General features: G+C 41.3%; 3 protein-coding genes across 6 annotated transcripts in view; 2 read left to right on the forward strand and 1 right to left on the reverse strand.

The window, feature by feature from the left end:
• The window catches only part of ACR (acrosin), a 40,436-nt gene extending 36,643 nt beyond the window's left edge, over positions 1–3,793 (forward strand). For both annotated transcript variants that reach the window (XM_056573022.1, XM_056573023.1), the window contains exons 2-5: positions 154–352; positions 2,171–2,436; positions 2,556–2,701; positions 3,355–3,793. In XM_056573022.1, coding sequence (XP_056428997.1) covers positions 154–352; positions 2,171–2,436; positions 2,556–2,701; positions 3,355–3,705 — 962 coding nt within the window. In that variant the 3' untranslated portion in view covers positions 3,706–3,793. The remainder of the gene's footprint in view (positions 1–153; positions 353–2,170; positions 2,437–2,555; positions 2,702–3,354) is intronic.
• RABL2B (RAB, member of RAS oncogene family like 2B) lies at positions 203–20,736 on the reverse strand. Its single transcript, XM_056573027.1, has 10 exons — positions 20,591–20,736; positions 19,113–19,312; positions 11,902–11,931; positions 10,455–10,534; positions 10,060–10,139; positions 9,860–9,971; positions 9,120–9,217; positions 8,496–8,579; positions 6,359–6,472; positions 203–342 (listed from the first exon to the last, which is right to left on the reverse strand). Exons 2-9 carry the CDS (start codon positions 19,217–19,219, stop codon positions 6,392–6,394), a joined length of 672 nt encoding a protein of 223 aa, XP_056429002.1. The 5' UTR covers positions 19,220–19,312; positions 20,591–20,736; the 3' UTR covers positions 203–342; positions 6,359–6,391.
• The window catches only part of NME6 (NME/NM23 nucleoside diphosphate kinase 6), a 43,152-nt gene continuing 31,215 nt past the window's right edge, over positions 11,179–23,115 (forward strand). The window contains exons 1-2 of one of the 3 annotated variants that reach the window (XM_056573030.1): positions 11,179–11,201; positions 22,151–22,255. In XM_056573030.1, coding sequence (XP_056429005.1) covers positions 22,169–22,255 — 87 coding nt within the window. In that variant the 5' untranslated portion in view covers positions 11,179–11,201; positions 22,151–22,168. Of the gene's footprint in view, positions 11,202–20,842; positions 20,983–21,019; positions 21,083–22,150; positions 22,256–23,115 lie in introns of those variants that run through there. The other 2 variants (XM_056573028.1, XM_056573029.1) reach the window with 2 other exon arrangements.

Consider the following 23,115-nt stretch of genomic DNA (forward strand, 5'->3'; position numbering starts at 1 on the left):
TGATATAAATCTATTGGAAAATTAATTGATATGCTTAAAAACAAACTCATATATGTGTAAATAATGAAAACATTGTGTTTGCCTCTGCTTTGTATTTATTCCTTCTTTTACGCTGGTAAACTTTACTGACATGAAACGTATTCCTTCCTCAAGACTGTGGACTACGCCCTCTGGCGGCAGGGTATGGAGGCATGCGGATTGTTGGCGGAGTAGACGCTCAACCAGGAGCATGGCCGTGGCTTGTGAGCGTTCAGATTCCAACTCGAACTGGTCATCGACATTCTTGTGGGGGAACTCTTATTGATAAGTTGTGGGTGCTAACAGCAGCACATTGCTTCAAAGCTAGCAAAAGGTAAGGAAGAAGATAATAGAGGAACTACAAACCCATAGAGAGTTAATCTTTATAATGGAAATATATTTGGAAGAAAGTGAGTCAAAATGGAGGGTTCAACTCTTTACCCCCAAATCTATACAGTCAAGTTTGTGGATGTTAAGGGAACAGGAAGGGGTATTCCAGGAAAAAACTTTTTTATATATATCAACTGGCTCCAGAATGTTAAACAGATTTGTAAATTATTTCTATTAAAAAAATCTTAATCCTTCCAATAGTTATCAGCTGCTGAAGTTGAGTTGTTCTTTTCTGTCTGACAACAGTGCTCTCTGCGGACATCCTGCTTGTCTTGGGAACTGCACAGAGTAGAGGAGGTTTGCTATGGGGATTGGCTTCTACTCGGACAGTTGCCGAGACAGGTGTCATCAGAGAGCACTTAGACAGAAAAGAACAACTCAACTTCAGCAGCTCATAAGTACTGAAAGGATTAAGATGTTTTAATAGAAATAATTAACAAATCTGTTTGACTTTCTGAAGCCAGTTGATATATATATAAAAAAAAAAATCCGGGATAAACCCTTTAAGGTTTATTCAATCCAGAGTGCACAGCGTACATGTAGGCCACAATTAAAGCCGTATTACCATTTTAAGTTTTGCAATGGCAACCTGAAACTGGACCTGAATCAATATTTTGGTAACCTTTAGATTCTTGGAGCTGTAATTTTATTATTAAGTTCCTATTTTTTCCTTCTGGAAGCTAAAAAATCTATTATGTATTTCTGCCCTTGAATAGTCACTGCCGCTTCAAAACAGCAGCTCTCTATTTAATAGCCTAAGTGATACCTAATATATTTGTAGGCCACTTCATTTACCAATAATGACTTCTTACTGCAGACAAAAAGCCCTAATGTCATTGGGGGAGATTTATCAAAACCTGTGCAGAGGCAAATTTGACCAGCTGCCTATAGCAACCAATCAGATGGGTTCTTACATTTCTTAAAAAGGTCTCTGAAAAATGAAAGATTCAATCTGATTGGTTGCTGTGGGCAACTGGGAAAACTTTTTCTTTGCAGAATTAGATAAATCTCACACGTGGCCCCTAGGTGTCTCACTTCCTTGCTTGTGTGTGTACTACTAGCAAACAGCCCAGCTCTGAGAAATAGCTATTCACCATGGAGAGCTCCGTAACAGCAGATATATAAAAACTGGTAGACATAACAGGTATTTAAACATATAAAAGCAGCCTGAATAAGCACTGTACCCATTGATATTTTTTTTACTGATGTGGGTAATGCTATTAATATCATTATAATATAACACGTAGCGATATAGCAATAGTGTGCAAGATGATATTCTGATCTGAAGAACAACAAAAAGTGAATTTATAGGGATGACCTCTATAGAGTTTCTACCCTGCTCTGTTGAACCCTGAAATGAAGTGCAATCAGAACAGTAGCCCATTGAATCTCTTAAATGTACAAGTATCATATTGTACGGGTATGTTCACACGCACTGATTTTTTAGAGGGTTTTTCGCTGCGTATTTGAAAGTGGGCGGGCTCTTCTCGGATGTCCGCAGCAGATTTTCCGTGGCAGAATGTACACTGCGGAAAATCCGCCGCAAGCCCCATTGAAGTCAGTAGGGACTGTGGCGGATTTTCCGCAGTGTAAATTTTGCCGCACAAAATCTGCTGCGGACAGCAGAGAAGAGCCCGCCCACTTTCAAATACGCAGTGGAAAACCCACTAAAAATCCACATGTGTGAACGTGGCCTAAGGATACAATGTTCCATGTGTGTAAAGTGACTCTTTAGTGACTCATATTTGTCTCATTTTGAAAGATCTGTCCCCAAGTGGAGAATAATTGTGGGAGGTCACCAACTGTCTGCGCTCTCCCAAGATGTCCAGATACGTTCAATCAAGTCGTATATTGTTCATGAGAACTACAATCCACGCATAGAGGCCTATGATATCGCCCTTATTGAGCTCGATTCACCAGTGGAATATAATGACTATGTGCAGCCAGCCTGTTTACCTACAACCACCATGAACATCAACTCATTCCACCCTTGCTATATAAGTGGTTGGGGAGTCATGGCTGAGAAATGTAAGTAATAACTATTACCTATAACTTCTGTGTAAAGGGGGAATTAACAGACTTCGCTATATGGTTAGAAACCTCTATGCACAATAATGACTGATTTAGATTAATATTATTATCTTCAGCTGTAGAAACAGCAGATATTTTACAAGAGGCTAAAGTGAACCAAGTTGATCTTGAAAGGTGCAACAGCACTGAGTGGTATAATGGTATGATTTGGAACTACAACCTATGTGCTGGATATGAAGAAGGTGGAATTGACAGCTGCCAGGTAGGACTTCTTCAACCCCTTAAGGACCAGAGCATTTTTTGCACATCTGACCACTGTCACTTTAAGCATTAATAACTCTGGAATGCTTTTCCTTATGAATTTGATTCCGAGATCGTTTTTTCGTGACATATACTACTTTAACACAGTGGTACATTTTTGTCGATACTTGCATCATTTCTTTGTGAAAAATTCCCAAATTTCATGAAAAAGTTGAAAATTTATTTTTCTTACTTTGAAACTTTCTGTTGGGACTTGTTGCTAAGCAACAGCAGGAGGCACAGAACTTACCTCCTGCTACTGCGATCCTGCCTGCCGCCACTTGTCCTGGAGCCCCCGATCCCGCCACAGACGCCAGGGATCTGGGGCCCCAGGTGCCGGTGTCCACTCCCGTCACCCGCTCTCGCCCTCCGGAATCCGGGCGGAGCAGGATACCCCCAGCAGAAGTCCCGATTTGTTGGCCAGTAACGGCCAACGAATCAGGACGATTGTGAGGTGAGGTGGCACCAGGTATGCCCTGGGTCCTTAAGTCCCAGGACGCCAGGGCGTACCTTTATACCCCATGTCCTGGACGGGTTAAAAAGTGCAGCATTATTCTTAATTCCACAGATTTGTTTTTATGGACATACTAATAATCTCCTTGGAACTACCTACAGGGTGACAGTGGAGGACCCCTCATGTGCCTTGATGAAGCTACCTCTAAATATTATGTGACTGGTGTCACAAGTTGGGGGAGCGGCTGTGCCAAGTCAAAGAAACCAGGTGTGTACAGCAACACCCAATACTTTTTGGAGTGGATCAAAGTAAAGTTGACAGAAGTCTTATCGACTCTAACACCAACCACAACTACACAGAAAAATATTCTTCCTATAAAGAAGACTACTGTCCCTCCTAATGAGAAGTCACAGCCCACCCCTGTAGGTCAGCCTTGTATTTCACAGCCTCCACGTCAGAAGCATTTGAAGAAAATATTCGGAAAATACAGTAAACTGAAAGGAAAGATATAAGCCTATGGTTGGCTTCCTTGTATTTTCTAAAAGCAAATATGAAAAATACATCTTTATTGCATCCATGAGTGTTCAGTTTCTGTGTGCATCAATTATTCCATGTATCCACTACTCTCTCAGTAAAGTAATACTTCCTGATATTACTACATAAACCTTTGCCCATCTAATTGAATTGGTAGTTTTTCTTCTTTTAAATATTCCTTCTTTACCATGTTGATTCCCTTTATGTATTTAAGTCTCTATCATATCACCTCTGTCTCTTCTTTCTTCCAAGCTATACATGTTAAGGTTCTTTAAAGGGGTACTCTGGCGCTTAGACATCTTATCCCCTATCCCTCTTGCACGCAGCACCCCGTTAAAATCAGTCCCCGGAGCACGTTCGCTCCGGGTCTGATTACTGGCGATCATGGGGGCTGCCCCGCGTGACGTCACGCTCGGCCCCCCTCAATGCAAGCCTATGGGAGCGGGAGTGACAGCTGTCACGTCACAATGCTCACAATGAAGCAAGCGGGTGGCGGCGGTCTCTGGCCCCGCAAAAGCCGTTGCGATTCATTGATTTAAAGTGGAGAAATAGCTGATAACTTATACCGGAATATCGGTATAAGTTACCGGCTATCGGCCTGAAAGCCCATAGATTATCGGTGTCGGCCCTAAAAAAAAATCGATATCGGTCGATCCCTAGTAAACATGTGCTTAAAGAGGAGCTTTGACCAACCCAAAACATTTTTTTACAGTAACTGAATAGTTTAGGTTGCCCAGATACAACTTTTTACAGTTTCTCGATGTGTCTTTCTGTTCCTGAGATGAGGGCTTCGCCTAGATTCAACATAATGATTAATGCCTCAGAGGCATAGATACGATTTTTGAAGCTCAAATCGGCTGCAATGTACCTGTATACAGACAGGCACGAACGCCATTTACTCCTATGGGTCACACAGACCTAATCGTAGTCAGCTAGTGACTTTGTTTGGGTCATTTTCCAAGCTTATCCAACTGTCACGTTTTTAAGCCCAATTTAAAAAATGCTAGATAAATGACCAAAATCTAGTCATTAGCTGACCGTGCAGGCCACAGGAGTAAATGACCTTCAGGTCTGTCTGTGCACAGGTACGATTGCAGACAATTTGTGCTTAAAAAATCATATCTGTACCAGGAAGGGACTATTCGTGATGTGAACCTAGCCTTATAGTTTGTCAATTCGGGAAATCATTCCTGACTGAGAAAAAAAAGTCCAGAGGGCAGTGCCACGTGTTTTACCCTTGATGAATTAGAGACCCTAGAAGGGTCTGTAATATCAGACTAGCAATCAAGAGCCAAGATAGCCTCTCACCTTATATAGGCAAGCCTACAGCGTATCACCCCTATATAGGGGTAATATACGGTATGTTACAGAGAAAGCCGCTCAGCCCTGGAGGTCACAGGATCTGAACCCTCCGTTCTGTCAAAATCAGCAGTGATGAAGGGAAAAAGACCTCTTGTATGTCCAGGCACTGTCCAAAGATTCTAGATCCTTGAATATTGTTCAAACAATGGTAGTACCTGTTTATCAAAATAATAAAAGAGCACAATAACACGTTTTGAAGGTACTGTCTTCCTTTCTCAGATTGCATGGAATTGGGAGATGTCATCAGCAACATACAAATTATAGAATTCATTTCTAATAGCCACTTTGATGGCATATCACAATGTAATAAAGAATATTTCAGATTATATATGAGCTAATTTTTCTGCCCAATTTGCTAGTCAGAGAATAAATGGGGTAACTTGATTTGTCTATTTTTTTAGCCTAGAGAATTTGTATTTTCTTTTGAGCTGTGCATTTCTTTTTAGCATAGATTCCTTTCCAGTACAGCATAAGGCTGAAGCATGTGGTTGCATCACATAGGTTGATCAGATATATAAATATGTGATTTGGGTGGACTCTTTAAAGGGTTAAGATTTTTGGAAGATGCATGGGTGTTCTTACACGATGTTGGAAACAGGTAATCTTTAGTTTGGGCAACCTGTATCTAAGTACGTACCATATGCATGAAGTGTCCCACTGAAGTGTTTGGGTCTGATGTCATTCACATACATCAATTGCTCATTGAGGGACCTTATTAAAAGTCTAGTTACCCTTAAGATACACCGAGCTGTGCAACCAGCAGTTCTATGGCAACAGTGAGAGGACAGGCACTGTGTGTTTATGATGGTTGAATTATATTCAGAAAGTCCTAGCAATTTAAAGAAAGAGATGCTCTTCAAGAATCATTATGGAGCAGAATAATTTATTAAGATCTCTACAGACGTATTGTGACACAACAGCAGACACATAAATCACTAAAGGCATTACAGGCCTGAAAGTTTGAAAAGGTAAATCCTAATGTGATCACATTGAAGGTTAGCGAGCTGAAATGCAGGTCACTTACATAAATGTTACAGTCTGGTTCACAGATGGGTAAAGTGACCATGTTTCATAGTATCCAGTTTCCAGTTGTAAGGGCTGTCTGCCATTATTAATCCAAATATGTAACAGGAAACAGCAGGAGGCTCAGTTACTTGTATTCTGTGAAGTCTAATTTGTAAATAGAGGTTGTGATATGGCTGGTCTCTTCAAAACTAGTGTCCTAACAAGGTCCCATCTACAAATGAACCAATGATTAACGGCACCTACTATTGCTTAAACATAGCCTCTGTGAGTGCCACCTCAAACAGTCTTTGGGGACTCTGTGCCCTCAGATATTTCCTCTTTATCAGATGTGTCTTCCGGCTTCTCCAGCTCAAAGTTCTGTAAAAGAAAGGTTTTATTATTATTATATAAAAAAAAAACTATTCCAATAAAGTTCTTTAAAAAGGGAAACTGACCGGCTGTTCACCTGCCCTAAAAACAATACACTGTGGGTCACATACATAAATTGGTGCATTGGATTACAAAATTCTACCTCTCGGTATTTGCATTGCTATAGCACTTCTGTGTATAATAAAGGCAGGAAGCCAGCTCGCCAAACTCCATTGCCTCCTCTATACACAGCACTATGCCCGCCCATCTAATGAATATTCCAATTCTTTCACTCTCACGTCCTAGTGATGTGAGAGCCTACACAAGAATGGCGCCTGATCTCTGCTACAAGAGAAAAGCGCTCACGTGCCTGCAGGCTCGCACATGACTAGGATATGAGAATGAAGAAATTAGAATATTCATCAGATGGGTGAGCATAGCGCTGCGTATAGAGGAGGCAGGGGAGCTTTGCAAGCCATCTCCCCACCTCCATAACACACAGCAGCGCTACAGCAAGGCACAACCAGGAGGCAGAACTTTTAATCCACTGCGCCAATTTATGTAAGATTCCCCTCATTGCAATGCTGTTTACCTGCACTATAACCCAGTGTATTGGGTTTATTGTGGGTGAACAGCCTGTAGGTTTCCCTTTTATCACGAAAAAAATGCCAAAAATGCTGTGGCCAGATGTTAGCTGGAAGTGTTGGTTGAGTTATTTATTTTTTATGCCAATTTTTCACACTTTAGTGACGTGTTTTAGGTTCAAGGGCAGTTTTTTTTTTTTTTTTTTTTTAGAAATTGTTGCATGCTCTGGGTTCAGGAGTATGATGGTTCATATATATCAGCATTTTCATTGGTCATTCATTCAGTTTAAAATTACCAGGTCACTATGTGGCAGAAGCAAGGACTGGACTGATGGATCTGCTGAACTATAAAAAGCTGCATTAAAGATGTATTACTGTTTAGGAATGGATGAACTGCAGACCTATTGTCAGTACTGATAATAATATACATAAAACAATAATTAAGTCTATTATTATACCACCATTGTTATTATACCACTATCTATTCTATAAGAGTATACAACTGTCAAAAAACTACAGTAAAAACACAGCATGCAGTATTTCTTTGCCTAGTCAAATCCAGTAAAATGACAGAACACATTACAGTCAATGGAGTCTGTTGGGCCAGGCTTGTGTTCATCGCACAGCGGATGCACCTGCTCCATTTTTTTATTTGTCTACTCCCAGAAGTAGATGAATGGCAAAAAAACAACAAAGCTTCCATTGCTTTTATGAACATAGCCCTTGATGTAGTGCAGCAAGTGAGAGTATGTCTTTTCAAAACACACACATATATATATATATATATATATATATATATATATATACATACATATATATATATATATATATATATATATATATATATATATTCTCCATGCAAATCAGACAGCCCCCCACTTCTGCACCTTCTCCCCTAAAACAGACAGAGAAACAGTTTGCAATTTTACCCCAGTCCTTGCTGCCTACTACATTTCTAGATTTCTAAAATATTACAAACACTTAAGGTAAGGGAAATGGAGCTACGGGCTGTTGAAAGATGGAGATGCAATTTTCTGTAACAAGGTATGTCATAATTTCAAGAATTCATGTGCACTACTAGTATTTATAGAAAACAGAATATAGAGATAGGTACCAGTCAATGGTGAAAACAACTAAAGGTCCTTTTACATGGGCCAACTATTGGTCAAACACTTGATTCTAAGGTGACCACTTTGTTTTAGTGGGGGCATAGATTATCCTGTGTACACAGGGGACATACTAATGGCAATAATGGAACTGAATAGACGCAAAAGCGAGAGATCAGTCGTGCAGCTGTTCACTCTCGACAACTGCTCTGTGCAAATAAACTGCATATGTAAAAGGACTAAGGCGATGGCAAAATCTGTTGCTATCATCCACAAATAGCGATAGCGACTAGAGGATTACCGTTATAGTAATCTGTATGTTAATACAATGGTGACATGTACCTCCAACTCCCGCATCACTTCATCCAAAAAGTCCCTTGAGTTCTGCTTATAAGATACCGCTAGTTTTATGGCATCTGTGAACAGCTAAATAAGAAAAAAGGAATAGTTTTATTACCAACAGAAAGCAAGAGGTGACTATTTCAGAAAATCAAAACTGTTCTGCATCGTATGTTTTGCATGTCTAATATGTAATTTGGGCAAAGGAAGAACAAGCCCGTAAAACAGCTTAAATGAACATTTGCAAGAACTTTTGCTACCCTTGTCAAAGACCCTGTGGTCAGCTGACAAATGTATTAACACTCATTCATTGTATGATCACATATTTTATGTAGGTTTGGGAATGATTGTTGGCTGTGCATCTCTCCATCTAAACAGGGGATGTGTGACGGGCTGATTGTTTCTGCAGCCATTCACCCCCAACAACTGAGCCGTGTAAATGATCTTTAGCTTAGTTCGAACTGTGCTTGTAATGGGCAAATATGTGTCAGTGTAAAAACACCCCTACACCAAATATTTCTGTTTACTTGATGGCCAAAGATGCAATTATGATGAGTTCTTAGTAAAACTAAATGACCAAAAAAAAAAATTATAATAATACAACCAAAAACATATTTTCTGCTTTACCTTTACTACATTGGTACCATCGGCAGCAGAAACAAAGTAAAATGGCAGGTTGTGCTTCTTGGCGAAATTAAAACCTTTCTGGGTCATGCGGCGATCAGCTAAAATAAAGAGGAAAAAATACTGACAAATCACAAATAGTGACAGCATTTATATTTATCTCTGAAGTATAGAATTACTTTAAAGACAAGGAATTTCAGGGAGAACCATTTAACAAAAACCCTAGAATTCAGCCATCATACAGCTCTGAAACAATCCTAGTCCGCTATTTACCTGGCCCCCTACCTTAGCTCAAATGTAACCCAACCACTGGGCACATACACAAGTGTTCTAGCATATCCTTATCTTCCTTCTCCAATCTTAAGCAATCTTGAGTTTTCTGCTTATATATCCCCTACCATATATTTGAGGGGGAAAAAAAATTAAAAAAAATACACTACATGTCTATTCCCTCAAAAGGGACAAGAACCTGTTTGACAAAAACATGCTTAAAAGGAGTATTCCCATTTTATAAAGTAATAGCACATCACTAAGATATGCCTTCTCTATATATGTGGGACTCCAAACTTTGGAACCGTCACATATCCTGAGAATGAAGGGGTAGCGGTTATTTCCTTCCCCAATGGCACCCCGGCCAACCACTGTGGGAAGAACTAAAGCACAGTCCCATTGTACCTATAGTTCTCCAAGTGTTATGATCATACTCTTTTAGTTTGTATCTTTATGATATAATAGATAATCACCGTCAATCTTGTTAGCCACAACAATACAAGGGATTTGTGGCCGGTATTCTCGCAGCTCTTGATACCACGTAGACAGATTTTTATAAGTAACTTTGCGCTGCACATCAAAAACCTAAAAAGTGCAAAAAATAAAACATTTATTTAATACAGCATATAGTAGTAAGTAATGGTGTGTAATTTACAACACGTGAACAACATACCATGATACACGCATGAGCTTTGTGGTAATAGGAAGCATGCATGCTCTGGAATCTCTCTTGTCCAGCTGTATCCCAAAAATCTGAAACATACAAAAAGACTTTAGCAAAGTAGATCTTTTTATTTGAAGAGGTTTTCCCATAACTGTGCTTGGCTATTTCTATGGACCCCATAGACCTTGAAAGAAGCAGCAGGGAAACAAGATCGACTGCCACTCTATCCAAACTCCTCCCCACTGTGGTGTTCCTGTGTATAACCATCATTTGAGGGAAAACCAGATGGAAATCCAGAGTCTATATAAGTATGCAGTGGAGATTTAACCCCTTGTACCCTATATAGCAAGTGTTCAGTGAATCTTTAGAAATGCTCCCATATGATTATTATAGGTGTTACTTACCAACCAAGACAGTCTTATCATCCACAGTTGTAGTGTATTTATACAGCGTTAGAGCAAAGGTTGAAAGCCGCTGGGGACGACTGGAAAAAGTCAAGGCTTCAAGAAAGATACAGAGCTGAGAAATATCTACTGAAGTAACCATTATGGTGCAAATGCATTAATGGGGTTGTCTGGGAAAACAACCTGTGTATAGTGTTAGAAAGTATAGTAATGTAACTTTACTAATCTAAGGGTCATAGAGATCTTTTACGTCAGTTGTGTTCTTTCCCTTATAAGCGGTGATATCACATCACAGGCTTTGAATGCAGAGAGCTCCAGGGGAAGCTGGTATTACTGATCATTAGATTTAAGACTCGTTAGATAAGGCAGCAGGAAGCCACATTCTGACAAAACTACTGTGACTGAGAATGGCTTTCTGTTGCCTTATCTAATGAGTCATTATTATAATGAGCAGTAATACCAGTTGCTCCCCTTTCCATCACTGGTCAAGTTCCATGCTGACAGGAGGGGGGGGGGGGAGGTGGAGGGACAGAGAAGACTGCTTTGAGAGCCTGTGACATCACAGCTTACAAGGGAAAGAACACAACTAATATGGAAGAGTTCTGCACTATGGCAAATAACATTAGATTAGTAATTTGCGTTATTATACTTTGACACCATGCATCTAGGACATATTTTCAAATGTAAATTGTGGCCGGGGACCATCTCAGCACCTTAGAATGAGACAGCTACAAACTAGTATTATAGGTAAGCAATTACCATGTGGCAGATTGTTGTAAAGGGGATTTTGTCTCAGATTTTAACCTTTAATGGTCTATTCACACGTACAGTATTCTGCGCAGATTTGATGCACAGGATTTTCTGCTGCAGATTTCAATGTAAATTGAATGAGTGAACACAGCTTGAAATCCAGCACATCAAATCTGCACAGAATACTGTACGTGTGAATAGACCCTAAATCATCCTAAAAGGTCAGATTTTCTATGCATAAACAATTCAATTGCATTACGTTGTTCTCTGTTTAGGACACTATGTTTGAATGCAATTGTGCTGCATATGCATACATATTGGGGAGATTTATCAAAAAGTGAAAAGTTGCCCATAGCAACCAGATTGCTTTTTTTAATTTTTAAAAAGGCCTCTGAATACTAAATCAGAAATCTGATTGGTTGCTATGGGCAACTGGTCAACTTTTCCTCTGCAGAGGTTCGATAAATCTTCCCCATTGTACTTTTGCTGTTTTTTTTTTTTTTTGTAGTGTTTTTTATATCTGTGAGACTGAGGCTAGGTTCAACCTTTGCATCCTGTCAAGTAGGAATGTTCTACTTCACATACAACAATAACAATCAAAATACAGAAGACGTTTCTGGCATGATTTTTATTGATCTATTACTACATCTAGTATAACATTAAATCATATGAAATAGAAACATTCAAAAAAGGATACAATCCATCCATTAAGAAACGCTCCATCAACCTGCAGCAAAACATGGAAGTCATTTTTTTTATATTGCGCTTACTTTCCAACCTGAAAACCACACCAATTTCATAGTATGTGCACTACTAAAGAATTCCTGAAGACATATTCTAAGGTTAAAAATGGAAAATGATCTTATATGATGTTCTACAAGGATTCAAAGACTAAAAACTAACAGTGTGAAGTCCCCTCTCATGCCCCTATAACAGCTCTGACCCATAGAGGCAAGGACCTCTAAAGGTGTCCTGTGGTGTCTGGCACCATGATGTTAGCAGCTTCTCCATGGATCAGGCTTCATGCTGTATCGGACTAAGATTTGGAGATGTATTTAGATTCTTGACTCTGTTATGTTCTTACCACTATTTCTGAACAATGTTTACAGTGTGGCAGGTTGCATTGGGCTATACTCCCACAATTTACGAAGAACAGGGTTTTTACATGCCGTACTTACATAAAGCTCCACCCATGTTCACTACGCTGGTGCATGCCTCTTAGTTTTTCCAGCGGATCTGTGGCTGCCCATGCACCTGATGCAGAAATCTAAAAGTCAGCTCTGAGCTGGATTCATTTCAATTCATCATCACAACAGCACCACATGAGATTGCCGCCAATGATCCTATAGGAACAGGAAGCACAAAGAGGTTAAAAGGCCCCTTCCCAGACAACCCCTCAGTGTTTCCTGTTCCTATGGGAAGCATTGAGGCTTACCTCTGGATCTTGTTTAATGCAGCCAGGTGGTGTAGGTCAGCATCCATTCATTCCCCCTCTGTAGCACACCGCTACAGGTCGCGTGCACACTGCGGCATACCTCTCCAGGCCCTTGGTCTCCCCACCATGGCGTTCCAGGAGTTGACGTGGCGGGGATGAAAAGCTTCGGCAGGTCCTCGGGCGCACGCGCCTGGTCTTTGGCGGGTTCCTGCGACGTCGACAAGCGCATGGCATGCCGGGATTGCCGGAGACCGGAAGTCCTGTATGGCGAATGGCAGAATCTGAAACTTCATGCCGTTGACAATCTAAGTCCGGACGCTGGCCTTTGGGCGTTAAATTCTAATATGGGTGTGATTTTAAGGTAGGCATTCTTTCTCTTATTGATTGGTTGTCCTTCTCTCCTTTTAGGGAGACAAGGAGACCCCGAGAAAACCTAAAGTAGCTAAAGCTAAGCCTAAGAAATGTGTATTATGCATTGAAAAATTGCCTGAAGGATATGCGAAGGTCCTTTTTGTCTCATGTACTGCTAGGATTGTTCAGCAGGAGTCCCCATCTTTCATGGATGAATGAAAAAAAATATGATATGTCAGCAAGTGCAAGCCTCTGTGGCCACTGCTCTTCTGTCGCAATCCACCGATGGTCCTCCACCTGCTAAAAAATCCAGGCAAGATGTACCTGTCGATTCAGTCTTTGATTCGGATGTATATGTTGGCTTGTCTGATGTGGAATCATGTTTTACCTTCTGCTTCTAAAAAAAAGTGAAAGATAAAAGATATTTCTCAGCAGAGGATACGGTTACCCTCTTAGATGCTGTAAGGAGCACTATGAATATTGAAGAGAGCCCGGTAGTTCAGACTGTGCAGGATGAGATGTTTGCGAGTCTTAAGCCAACCTTTTTTCCTATCCATGAAAACCTTAAAAGCTTGATTGTGGATGAATGGAAGGGACCTGACAGGAGACTAGTGATGCCTAAGGAATTTAGATCTAGATTCCCATTTAATTGTGATGATACAAATTTGTGAATTAGTCTCCTAAAATTGATATTCAAGTTGCCAAGGTAGTCAAAAAAACCTCTCTTCTTTTCGAGGATGCTTCGCAATTGAAAGACCCTTTAGATGGGAAAATGAAAGGCTTGTTTTGTAAGAATAGCGATGTCTGTTCAGCCTTACTGAACTTAAATTCTGCAGCGACAAGTGTGACCAGAGCTCTTTATTTATGGTTAAATCAATTGGAGTCATATTGAAAATAAAACTCCTAGGGAGCAACTACTTTCTACCATTCCCATGCTAAAGCTAGCTACTGCCTTTCTTGTGGATGTGTCTGTGGAATCAGTAAGAATGGTGGCCAAGTCTGCAGCTCTATATAACTCACCTAGAATAGCACTCTGGATGGAAAACTGGCAGGGAGATTCTGTTTCAGCAAAGTAAATTATGTTCTATACCGTTTGAAGGTAAATTTGTGTTTGGCTCTGTCTTGGATAATATTTTACAGCAGTTAGCCGACAGAAAAAAAAAAAAAAAAAAGGTTTTCCAGAAGAGAAATCGGCAAAACCTAAAAAGATTTTTCGTCCCTTCAAGAACAGACAAGACTCATATAAAAAGGTAAGGGAGGAAAAAGGGCGTGAGTTCTTACTCAACTCCAACTTCTCCGGAAAAAATAAAAACTGTTTCCTTGGTCGGGGGGAGACTGGCTCTATTTTTCCATCAATGGAAGGAAGTCACCCAAAATCCGTTTATCCTCAATTCCTTGGCCCACGGATTCAAAATAGAGTTTGTCTCTCCACCACCTCAAAAATTTGTCACAACAAATCTCAGTTCCGAATGTTTGAACAAGCATCTCTTTCAGGACCTTCTCTCTCTGAGAGCAGTCATTCCATTTCCCCCAGAGGAACAAGATCAGGGCTATTATTCTTGCCTTTTTCTTGTTCACAAACTCTTCAGAAACACATCCTAAAAGTTTGGTATCGGTCTCAATATTCTCCGGAAATAAAGATGGTAATTTATCCTGCTATAAAACTATCTCTGAAGTGGTGGATGAAGAAAAATCTCACCAAAAGGTGTGTTTTGGATCAGTCTTCCTTCTATCACACTGACGACAGATGCCAGTCTGGCAGGTTGGGGGGCCCATGTGCAGGATTAGCTTCTTCAGGGTGTCTGGTCGGAAAAAATTCGTCTTCACTCATCCAACTTCCAACTTCAGAGAATTGTTAGCGGTTTTCAAAGCACTGAAGGCGGCGACCACCCTTGTTCAGAACTGTCATGTAAAAATCACCAGTGGCTTTTCTGAATCATCAAGGGGGAACAAGGCAAAGATCCCTGGCGGAAAATATATTTTTTGGGGGCAGAAAACAGGATATTATCCATTACTGCTGTTCATCTCAAGGGCAAATATAATATCCAAGCAGACTACTTAAGTCGTCATTGGGTCAACCCAGGGAGATTGGGAATTGAATCCTCAGGTGTTCCAGACTCTAGTGTCCTGATGGGGAGCTCCAGAAGTGGATCTCTTCACCTCCAGGAAGAATCGAAAGGTAAAAAGATTATTTTCCCTATTTCCAGGAGATCGGCCAGACGTGGAGTCTGCCAAAGTTATTTTTTGTAGCACCAAGATGGCCGAAGAGGGGATTGTTTTCTCTAATACAACAGCTAGCAGTGGATCAGCCTTATCCTCTTCCCCCGAGAGAAGATCTTCTGCTACAAGGTCCTCTATATTACAAGGATCTGAAGAATCTGCAAATGACAGCATAGCTCTTGAAAGGGCAATATTAGGACAAAAAGGTCTCTCTTCTAATGTAATTGACACCCTTTTAATGAGTAAAAAGTCCACAACTTCAGCTATCTACTGGAAACAGTGGAAGAAATGTGTTTCCTGGTGCGGTCCTCATCCTCCAGATCCATTAAAACTGGACATTCCTCAAATTTTAAATGATCTGCAAGCCGGATTTGACAAGGGCTTGGCCCTGAGTACATTGAAGGTGCAAACTGCAGCACTAGGATGCTTTTTTGATACATGTATTGCGGACCACAAGTGGATAAAGAGATTCTTTAAAGCCATTGCCAGGTTAAACCTAAAATATCCAACCTTTCACCTGGGATTTAAATCTGGTCTTTTTTTAGTTTATCCATGGATCCCTCTAAACCAATAAAAGATATTTCTTTAAAATTTCTTACCTGGAAAGCAGTTTTCTTAAAGGGGTTATCCAGGAAAAAACTTTTTTTAATATATCAACTGGCTGCAGAAAGTTCAACAGATTTGTAAATTACTTCTATAAAAAAATCTTAATCCTTCCAATAGTTATTAGCTTCTGAAGTTGAGTTGCTGTTTTCTGTCTAACTGCTTTCTGATGACTCACGTCCCAGGAGCTGTGCAGCTCCTATGGGGATATTTTCCCATCATGCACAGCTCCCGGGACGTGACATCACCATTGAGCAGTTAGACAGAAAACTTCAGAAGCTAATAACTATTGGAAGGATTAAGATTTTTTAATAGAAGCAATTTACAAATCTGTTTAACTTTCCGGAGCCAGTTGATATATATAAAAAAGTTTTTGCCTGGAATACCCCTTTAATCCATTCAGTACTTATGAGCTTCTGAAGTTAAGGTTGTTATTTTCTGTCTAAGTACTCTCTGATGACGTGTCTCGGGAACTGCCCAGTTTAGTAGAGGTTTGCTATGGGGATTTGCGTCTAAACTGGGCGGTTCCCGAGACACGTGTCATCAGAGACCACTTAGACAGAAAGAAACAACCTTAACTTCAGAAGCTCATAAGTACTGAAAGGATTAAGATTTTTTTATAGAAGTAATTTACAAATCTGTTTAACTTTCTGGAGCCAGTTGATATATAAAAAATTTTTTTTTCCTGGAATACCCCTTTAACAGCCATTACTTCAGCCAGATGGGTAAGTGAGATCCAAGCACTATCCATTGAAGATCCTTAACTATTTTAGAAGACAGGATAATTCTGAAATTTAATCCAGCATTTCGAACTTTTATAGGTCACAAGACATTGTTTTGCCAACATTTTGTAACCCACCGAAAAACGACAAAGAAGAAGTTTTTCATTGCTTGGATGTGAGAAGGACTATATTACATTACCTTCAACAAACTAAAGATTGGAGAAAGGATTCAAATCTATTTGTTCAGTTCCAGGGTCCTAACAAGGGGAAGACAGCTTCAAAAGCTTCTTTTGCTAAATGGATGAAGTTGCCAATTTCGGAGGCCTATAAAAGATCAGGGAAGCAAGTTCCGGAACACCTTAAGGCTCATTCTACTAGAGGTTTGTCGGTCTCCTGGGCTGAAAGGTCTTCTGCCTCATTAGAACAGATTTGCAGAGCAGCAACCTGGGCTACTCCACACACCTTTTTTAAACATTATTAACTTAATGTGAGCTCATCGCAAGACAAGCGTCTGTCCCTCCCTAGACATCTTTTATCTGGTATGTGTCATGTGGTGCTGTTGTGATGATGAATTGAAAAGATGGAATTATGACTTACCGATAATTCGGTTTTCCTGAATCATCACAACAGCACCCTTTAATCCCTCCCTAAGTACTATGTTTAATTATTAGTATTAATTTTTGCTTCTTGGTAAGTTTTAAACACTGAGGGGTTGTCTGGGGAGGGGCCTTTTAACCTCTTTGTGCTTCCTGTATATAGGATCATTGGGGGCAATCTCACGTGGTGCTGTTGCGATGATTCAACCGAATTAGCGGTAAGTCATAATGCCATCTTTCTGCAACATTTTCTAATGCAAATCGGACTTATAGTCACATATGAGGAGGGGGCAACTCCACTCCATGTGAAGCCACATCTCCTCCCTGGTCCCCCTACACAAGCAGCATATATTTTTAAAGATTGCACAACTTTTCAAAATATATGCCACCTGCACAGCTTAATAAATCTTCCCCCAAAAATTTTGAGGTTTAAAAAAAAAAAAAAAACTGGCTCATTTTATAAGTTAAATGAGCCATAAATCAACTGCCATTTTTCGGACTATTTCACCCCCTTGTGAGAGGATACAGTAAAACCTTTTTTCAGTCCATAAACTAAATGAAGCAGCGAGCCACCTATATGACTTGGAAGAAAAAAATCAGACCAGGCCTCCTTCCTTTACTCTATGGCTCAGTTCTGATACTCATGTGTTTAGGGGCCAGCAAGCTGTGGTGCGCTGTGTTCTGCCACCTTTCTACCATATCAAGCATTAACGTTTTCTGCAAGTTGTTCTACATAAGCTCCTCAGTGGAATCAAACCATATGGGCTCACACTTTCAGTCCCTAGGCCAGTGTTTCCCATGCAGGGTGCCTCCAGCTGCTGCAAAACTACAACTCCCAGCAAACCCGGACAGCCTTCGGCTGTCCGGGCATGCTGGGAGTTGTAGTTTTGCAGCAGCTGGAGGCACCCTGGTTGGGAAACACTGGCCTAGGAACATCAGTAAGCCTTGAGCCTTTATGACTTTGTTGACAGTTCCCCGTTTTCCTACCTTGGACCACTTACAGAACATACTCACCAATGCATTACTGCTGTTTTGGAAATCCTCTGACCAAGTCATTAAAATGTGGCCATTTTTAAATTTACTCAAGGATCCTTATTCTTGTTCATTTGTCCTTTTTTTGACACATTGATTTCATAAACTGTTCACTTCTTGTCTAATATATGGTTTAAAGGGAACTTGTCAGGTCACCTAAGCCCTTCCTAATACCTTGTAGATCACTACTTCCACTCATGAGGCACTAGGGAAAAACAACTTTAATCATCTTTCCTAACCAACAGGTAAGTAGTCCTTGAGGCAGAGCCGCAGTGCATGTAGTCACACTGCCCCCACCCTCCTCGCAGACACTGATGCTTGCATGAAGTCCCCGGAACTCACTGTGTCAATCAAGAGTGGTGGGCTGGAAGGAGGCGGGGTAGCTTCACTATATGTGCTGCAGCTCCGGGACTACTTACTCAATGGTGGGGAGAGATGATTAAAGTTTTTTTTTTTTCCTAGGGCAGCATCAGAGAAAGCGTTAGGGCTTGTTAGATGGAGAATTGTACCTGTGTTTAACCATCCATATTCTAGATGAAACACCTGCATAGTGCAACAATACAGAACTTACAGCATTATCCATAAAGGGTCCAGGTGTTACAATAGATCAGTCCCAACAGGCGGCCATTAAAAGGCTGATTATGGGAACTGTAAATTAAGCGGCATCAGCCCAACTGGATATGGTCAGGACAACGCTATGCTATAGGTTTTTCTAAGGAAGGATCCTGACAGAATCCAACAATGAATATATGGCTTCTGTGTGGAGATGTATTTTGGCCATCTGAATGCAGACTTACTGTGTATATCACAACATAGGTTCCTGTGCATGGCTATTTTTATCATTGGACTTAATTTCCAACTATATGCTGACATTTCTGATACAGAACACATCCCGGATGTAATGTTCCCCTAGATTTAGCTAGAATAATGTAGCATTTCATTTACTCACTTTGATTTTCCAACTGCGCTGTCCCCAAGACAGATGATTTTGACATTTTCATCTGCGTCATATTGCTCTTGGTCAACCTCAATGACTCCCTGTTCATCTCCAGCCATAGTGATGACTGTGGGCTTCAGACTTTACCGCACTAAAGGCCAAGCATGACTGTATGAGGGCTGTGACTGGATGGGGCGATTAGATGACTTCTCCTGTAAGAAGAAAAGTGGAAAACTGAACTTTATTAACAATGCACCATCAGATTATCCAGCAGATCATTCTTACCCCTACATGTGGCTGTAGCTGATACCAACGTCACATGTGTACAGCGTCACAGCCTCCTGTAATATATATATACGGTGTCCATTTTAGGACATCGTCAGTTGTCAGACGTAACTCCGTCCTCCGTCAGGTGAAACGGCATCCCGCCTCCTCCCTCGGGCCAGTCTCCATCACGCGTCAGCCGCAACTCCCTCCTTTGTCATCCTAAAGTCTCTCATCCGAAACTCCGTCATCCCTCAGATGAAAAACGTTCCTGCCGTGTAGCAGAGCCGAGTCAGTGTCGGCTCTCTGTTATATGGGTTCTGCTGTTATTCACTGTCGGCTCTGCTATACAGACTCCTGTAGCACATGTAGTGTCTGTAGTACACATGCAAGTTTCAGTTTCGACTCTGCTATACAATGCTGTGCAGTGTCGGGTATGCTATGCAGCAAGAAGTTGCATCTGAGGGAGAATCATCTGAGGCATGACGGTGTTTTGGACGACAGAGTTTCGGATGAGGGAGGATGGAGTTGAAACTGGGACTGACGGCGATTGGTCCCAGGGAGGAGGCGGGATGCCGTTTCACCTGACTGAGTTATGTCTGACGACTGACGGTCATTGGTCCCAGGGAGGAGGCGGGATGCCGTTTCACCTGACGGAGTTATGTCTGACGACTGACGGTCATTGGTCCCAGGGAGGAGGCGGGACGCCGTTTCATCTGACAGAGGACAGAGTTATGTCTGACGACTGACGATGTCCTAAAATGGACACCGTATATATAATATATATGATGTGCTACTACGGCAGGCTATACATAGCACTGTACACAGCTAAATCTTCTGTAGAATACTAATTATCCCAAGATCCCCCTAGGTTATGCTGTAAGGCTCACCGGCTATTGCAAAACTACAATTCCCAAGATGCCGACATATGTATGACTGTCAAGGTCTCTTGGGAATTGTAGTGAGCCACAGGTTGGGGATCACTGCTGTACTGTTAAGTAATAACGGCACCTAGTTCCGCTCTGGCCCTTGAACATAGTTCACAAGGAGAGTAACAATGGCTATTGCAGTTTTTCCAAACCAGTTTGACACCAGCTGTTGCAAACTACAACTCCCAGCATGCCCAGACAGCCAAAAGCCATCTGGTCATGCTGGGGGTTGTAGTTTTGCAACAGCTGGAGGCACACTGGTTGGGAAACACTGGACTAATGTATTGTATCACTGACCTGGTCCTGGAGCCGCTTCCCACTGCTTAGCAACTGATGCTACCAGCGCACAACTATTAGCATCCCGCGCATGCGCTATAGTACGCTTCAACCCTTACACATTCTTGCATTTTCGAGAGGTCAACCGCAGATCACACATATTGTATTGATACAGTCCGCTTGACAGCCATACTAGCGGAGGCAATAATGATAGCTTCTATTGAGTTTGGGCGACACTAAAATGGCGACGCTTGGGCGACACTAAAATGGCGTCCGAAATCCGCAGAGAAGACCTCTAGGTGAAGCAGATCGCGAGATCCGCAGCCGCGTATTTGTGGCGCGCTAATCAAAGGGGGACGGAAGTGACGTCAGGGGCGTCCCATGTTACCATAGAGAAGCCGTCACTGTGACAGGTGAGGATTGGGTGTAAATGACGTGACAGAACCATCGTTATGTGTGAATGAATACAATGTCCATCTGCATGCGGTTCGCTTGGGATGACTGGACTTCTGTGTGTGTATCGTGTCCCAGCATGCGTTTCACGATAGTGATGATGGCCGCCAAGTGCCAAGGAGAAACCGCAGCGTTTGCAAATGTGACCTCCAAGGGCTTGTTCACACGGATATATTTCTTTACCTGAAATCTGTGTGGATTTACGTGCGAGTTTTACAATGGGAGAAATGTTCTGAAAGTTTCACATTAGGGCAGTGTTTCCCAACCAGGGTGCCTCCAGCTGTTGCAAAACTACAACTCCCAGCATGCCCGGACAGCCGAAGGCTGTCCGGGCATGCTGGGAGTTGTAGTTTTGCAACAGCTGGAGGCACCCTGGTTGGGAAACCATGCATTCGGGCTTGTTCACAGGGGGAAATTGGTGTTGAGGTAAACTGCGTCAAGATAGTTTTGCATTGAAAAAACATCTCCCATTGATCTCAATGGAAATGTAAAAAAAATTAAAAAAATAAAATCTCACTTATTTCAGTATGAAAAAAATAAAAATTCTTCTTGGAATGCCCAGCCGGAGTTTCCCATTGAAATCAGTAGGAGCTTATAAAAACCCACATGCGGAATTTCTTTTCAGCGCAGGTTTTGCTATGTGAACAAGCTTTTATTTTCTGGTTGTAAAAGCATGGGCATCAGCCACAGGTAGCTGGCACTAGGTGCTGGACTAGCTGCCAATCCACAAAGCAATCAGATGGCACCAAAGCAGCACCCATAAGTACGGCGCTCAAGAGCAGGTATTCGAGATAGATGAAGGAAGCGTGGCACTTGCCCACCTCTATTTCCAAGAGAGATTCTTTTATTCTAGATATCAAACAAACAGGCGCAGGACAACAAAAAGGCGGACGTCCAGAAACTACCCCAGAGTTACAGCCGTTTCATTCCGACTGATCAAGCACACGTCGTAAAACTGCTGTAACCCTGTGGTTGTCTCTGGGCATCTGCCTATTTATCGTCCTGCACCTATGTTTGTTTGATATCTAGAATAATGAATCTCGCTTTGGGGGTCCGTTCGAGGTTAGAAGGAATTAACACTATATTTCCAACACTTTCATTGTATCTTTTTTTTTATTTTCTCTACAGCTTGTTCCTGTATGTATCATGTCCACGTTTCGCTGGTCTCGCTCTCTTCAGCTAACACTGGCGGTTATTAAGCCAGACGCAGTGGCACATCCGATTATATCTGATGTACGTATTGTATTTCGACAGTCTTTCAGAACATAATCGCCCGGATTTATCAAACTCTGTGAGAGAAAAAGTGGAGGGATTTTCCTACAGCAACCAATCACAGCTCAGCTTTCACTTTACCAGAGCTTATTAGCTGAGCTGTGATTGGTTGTTGTGGGAAAATCCCTCCATTTTTTCCTCTCACACAGTTTCATAAATCTGGGCTAATATGGTATATGTGGTATTTGGGTGAAAGTGTAGTGGCTGGGTGTTCTATAAACCCAGTATAATCTCAGTAGAAAAATGAACACATACGCTATAGTTACTGCAACCAATCTTATTTCTTTATATATATATTTTGTCAATATTACAAACAAATCCAACAATAAGTAATCACACAAAGTGTGTCAAGATCGTCCGCAGGATGTTGGCAGGAGACATATAAGGCTTCCATGTGCAGCTGCACCAGCACTCTTATTCGGCCGTCTCCATTCACTGCTGGTTTGGTAGGAACATCTGCAACGTTTCAGATGCAACGCCTCCTTTGTCAGGCATGGTGCAAATTCCCATCACCACAATACATACATCAAAAACGCTCGCAAGATTTAAATTCTAAGGTAAAAACGTACAAAACCCTATCACAATAGATAAAATCATAGTTAGAGCTATTAAACAGAGAATTAATGAACATAAAAGTGCCATTCGTACAGATGAAAAGGGACCCGATGAAGGTGATCAGAAACGGAAAGAAAAATTTTAAACTAGTGTAGCCAGACATTTTTTTTGAAAAGGGACATGACGTCAATGAATTGAGATGGCAGATCTTGGAGAGTATAGAAGGAGATTATAAAGAACAGATTAAAATAAAATGATTAAGAAGC

The sequence above is a fragment of the Hyla sarda genome, chromosome 4 (genome assembly GCF_029499605.1).
Source record: "Hyla sarda isolate aHylSar1 chromosome 4, aHylSar1.hap1, whole genome shotgun sequence".
NCBI classification, from domain to species: domain Eukaryota; kingdom Metazoa; phylum Chordata; class Amphibia; order Anura; family Hylidae; genus Hyla; species Hyla sarda.

Excerpts from the sequence above, each read along its gene's own strand:
- RABL2B (XM_056573027.1), bottom strand. The coding sequence starts at position 19,219 with ATGGCTGGAGATGAACAGGGAGTCATTGAGGTTGACCAAGAGCAATAT. Across the intron at positions 11,932-19,112 it reads AGCGCAGTTGGAAAATCAAA|GTTGATGGAGCGTTTCTTAA; the intron begins GTGAGTAAATGA and ends GTTTTGCTGCAG. Across the intron at positions 10,140-10,454 it reads TGATAAGACTGTCTTGGTTG|ATTTTTGGGATACAGCTGGA; the intron begins GTAAGTAACACC and ends TGTATGTTTCAG.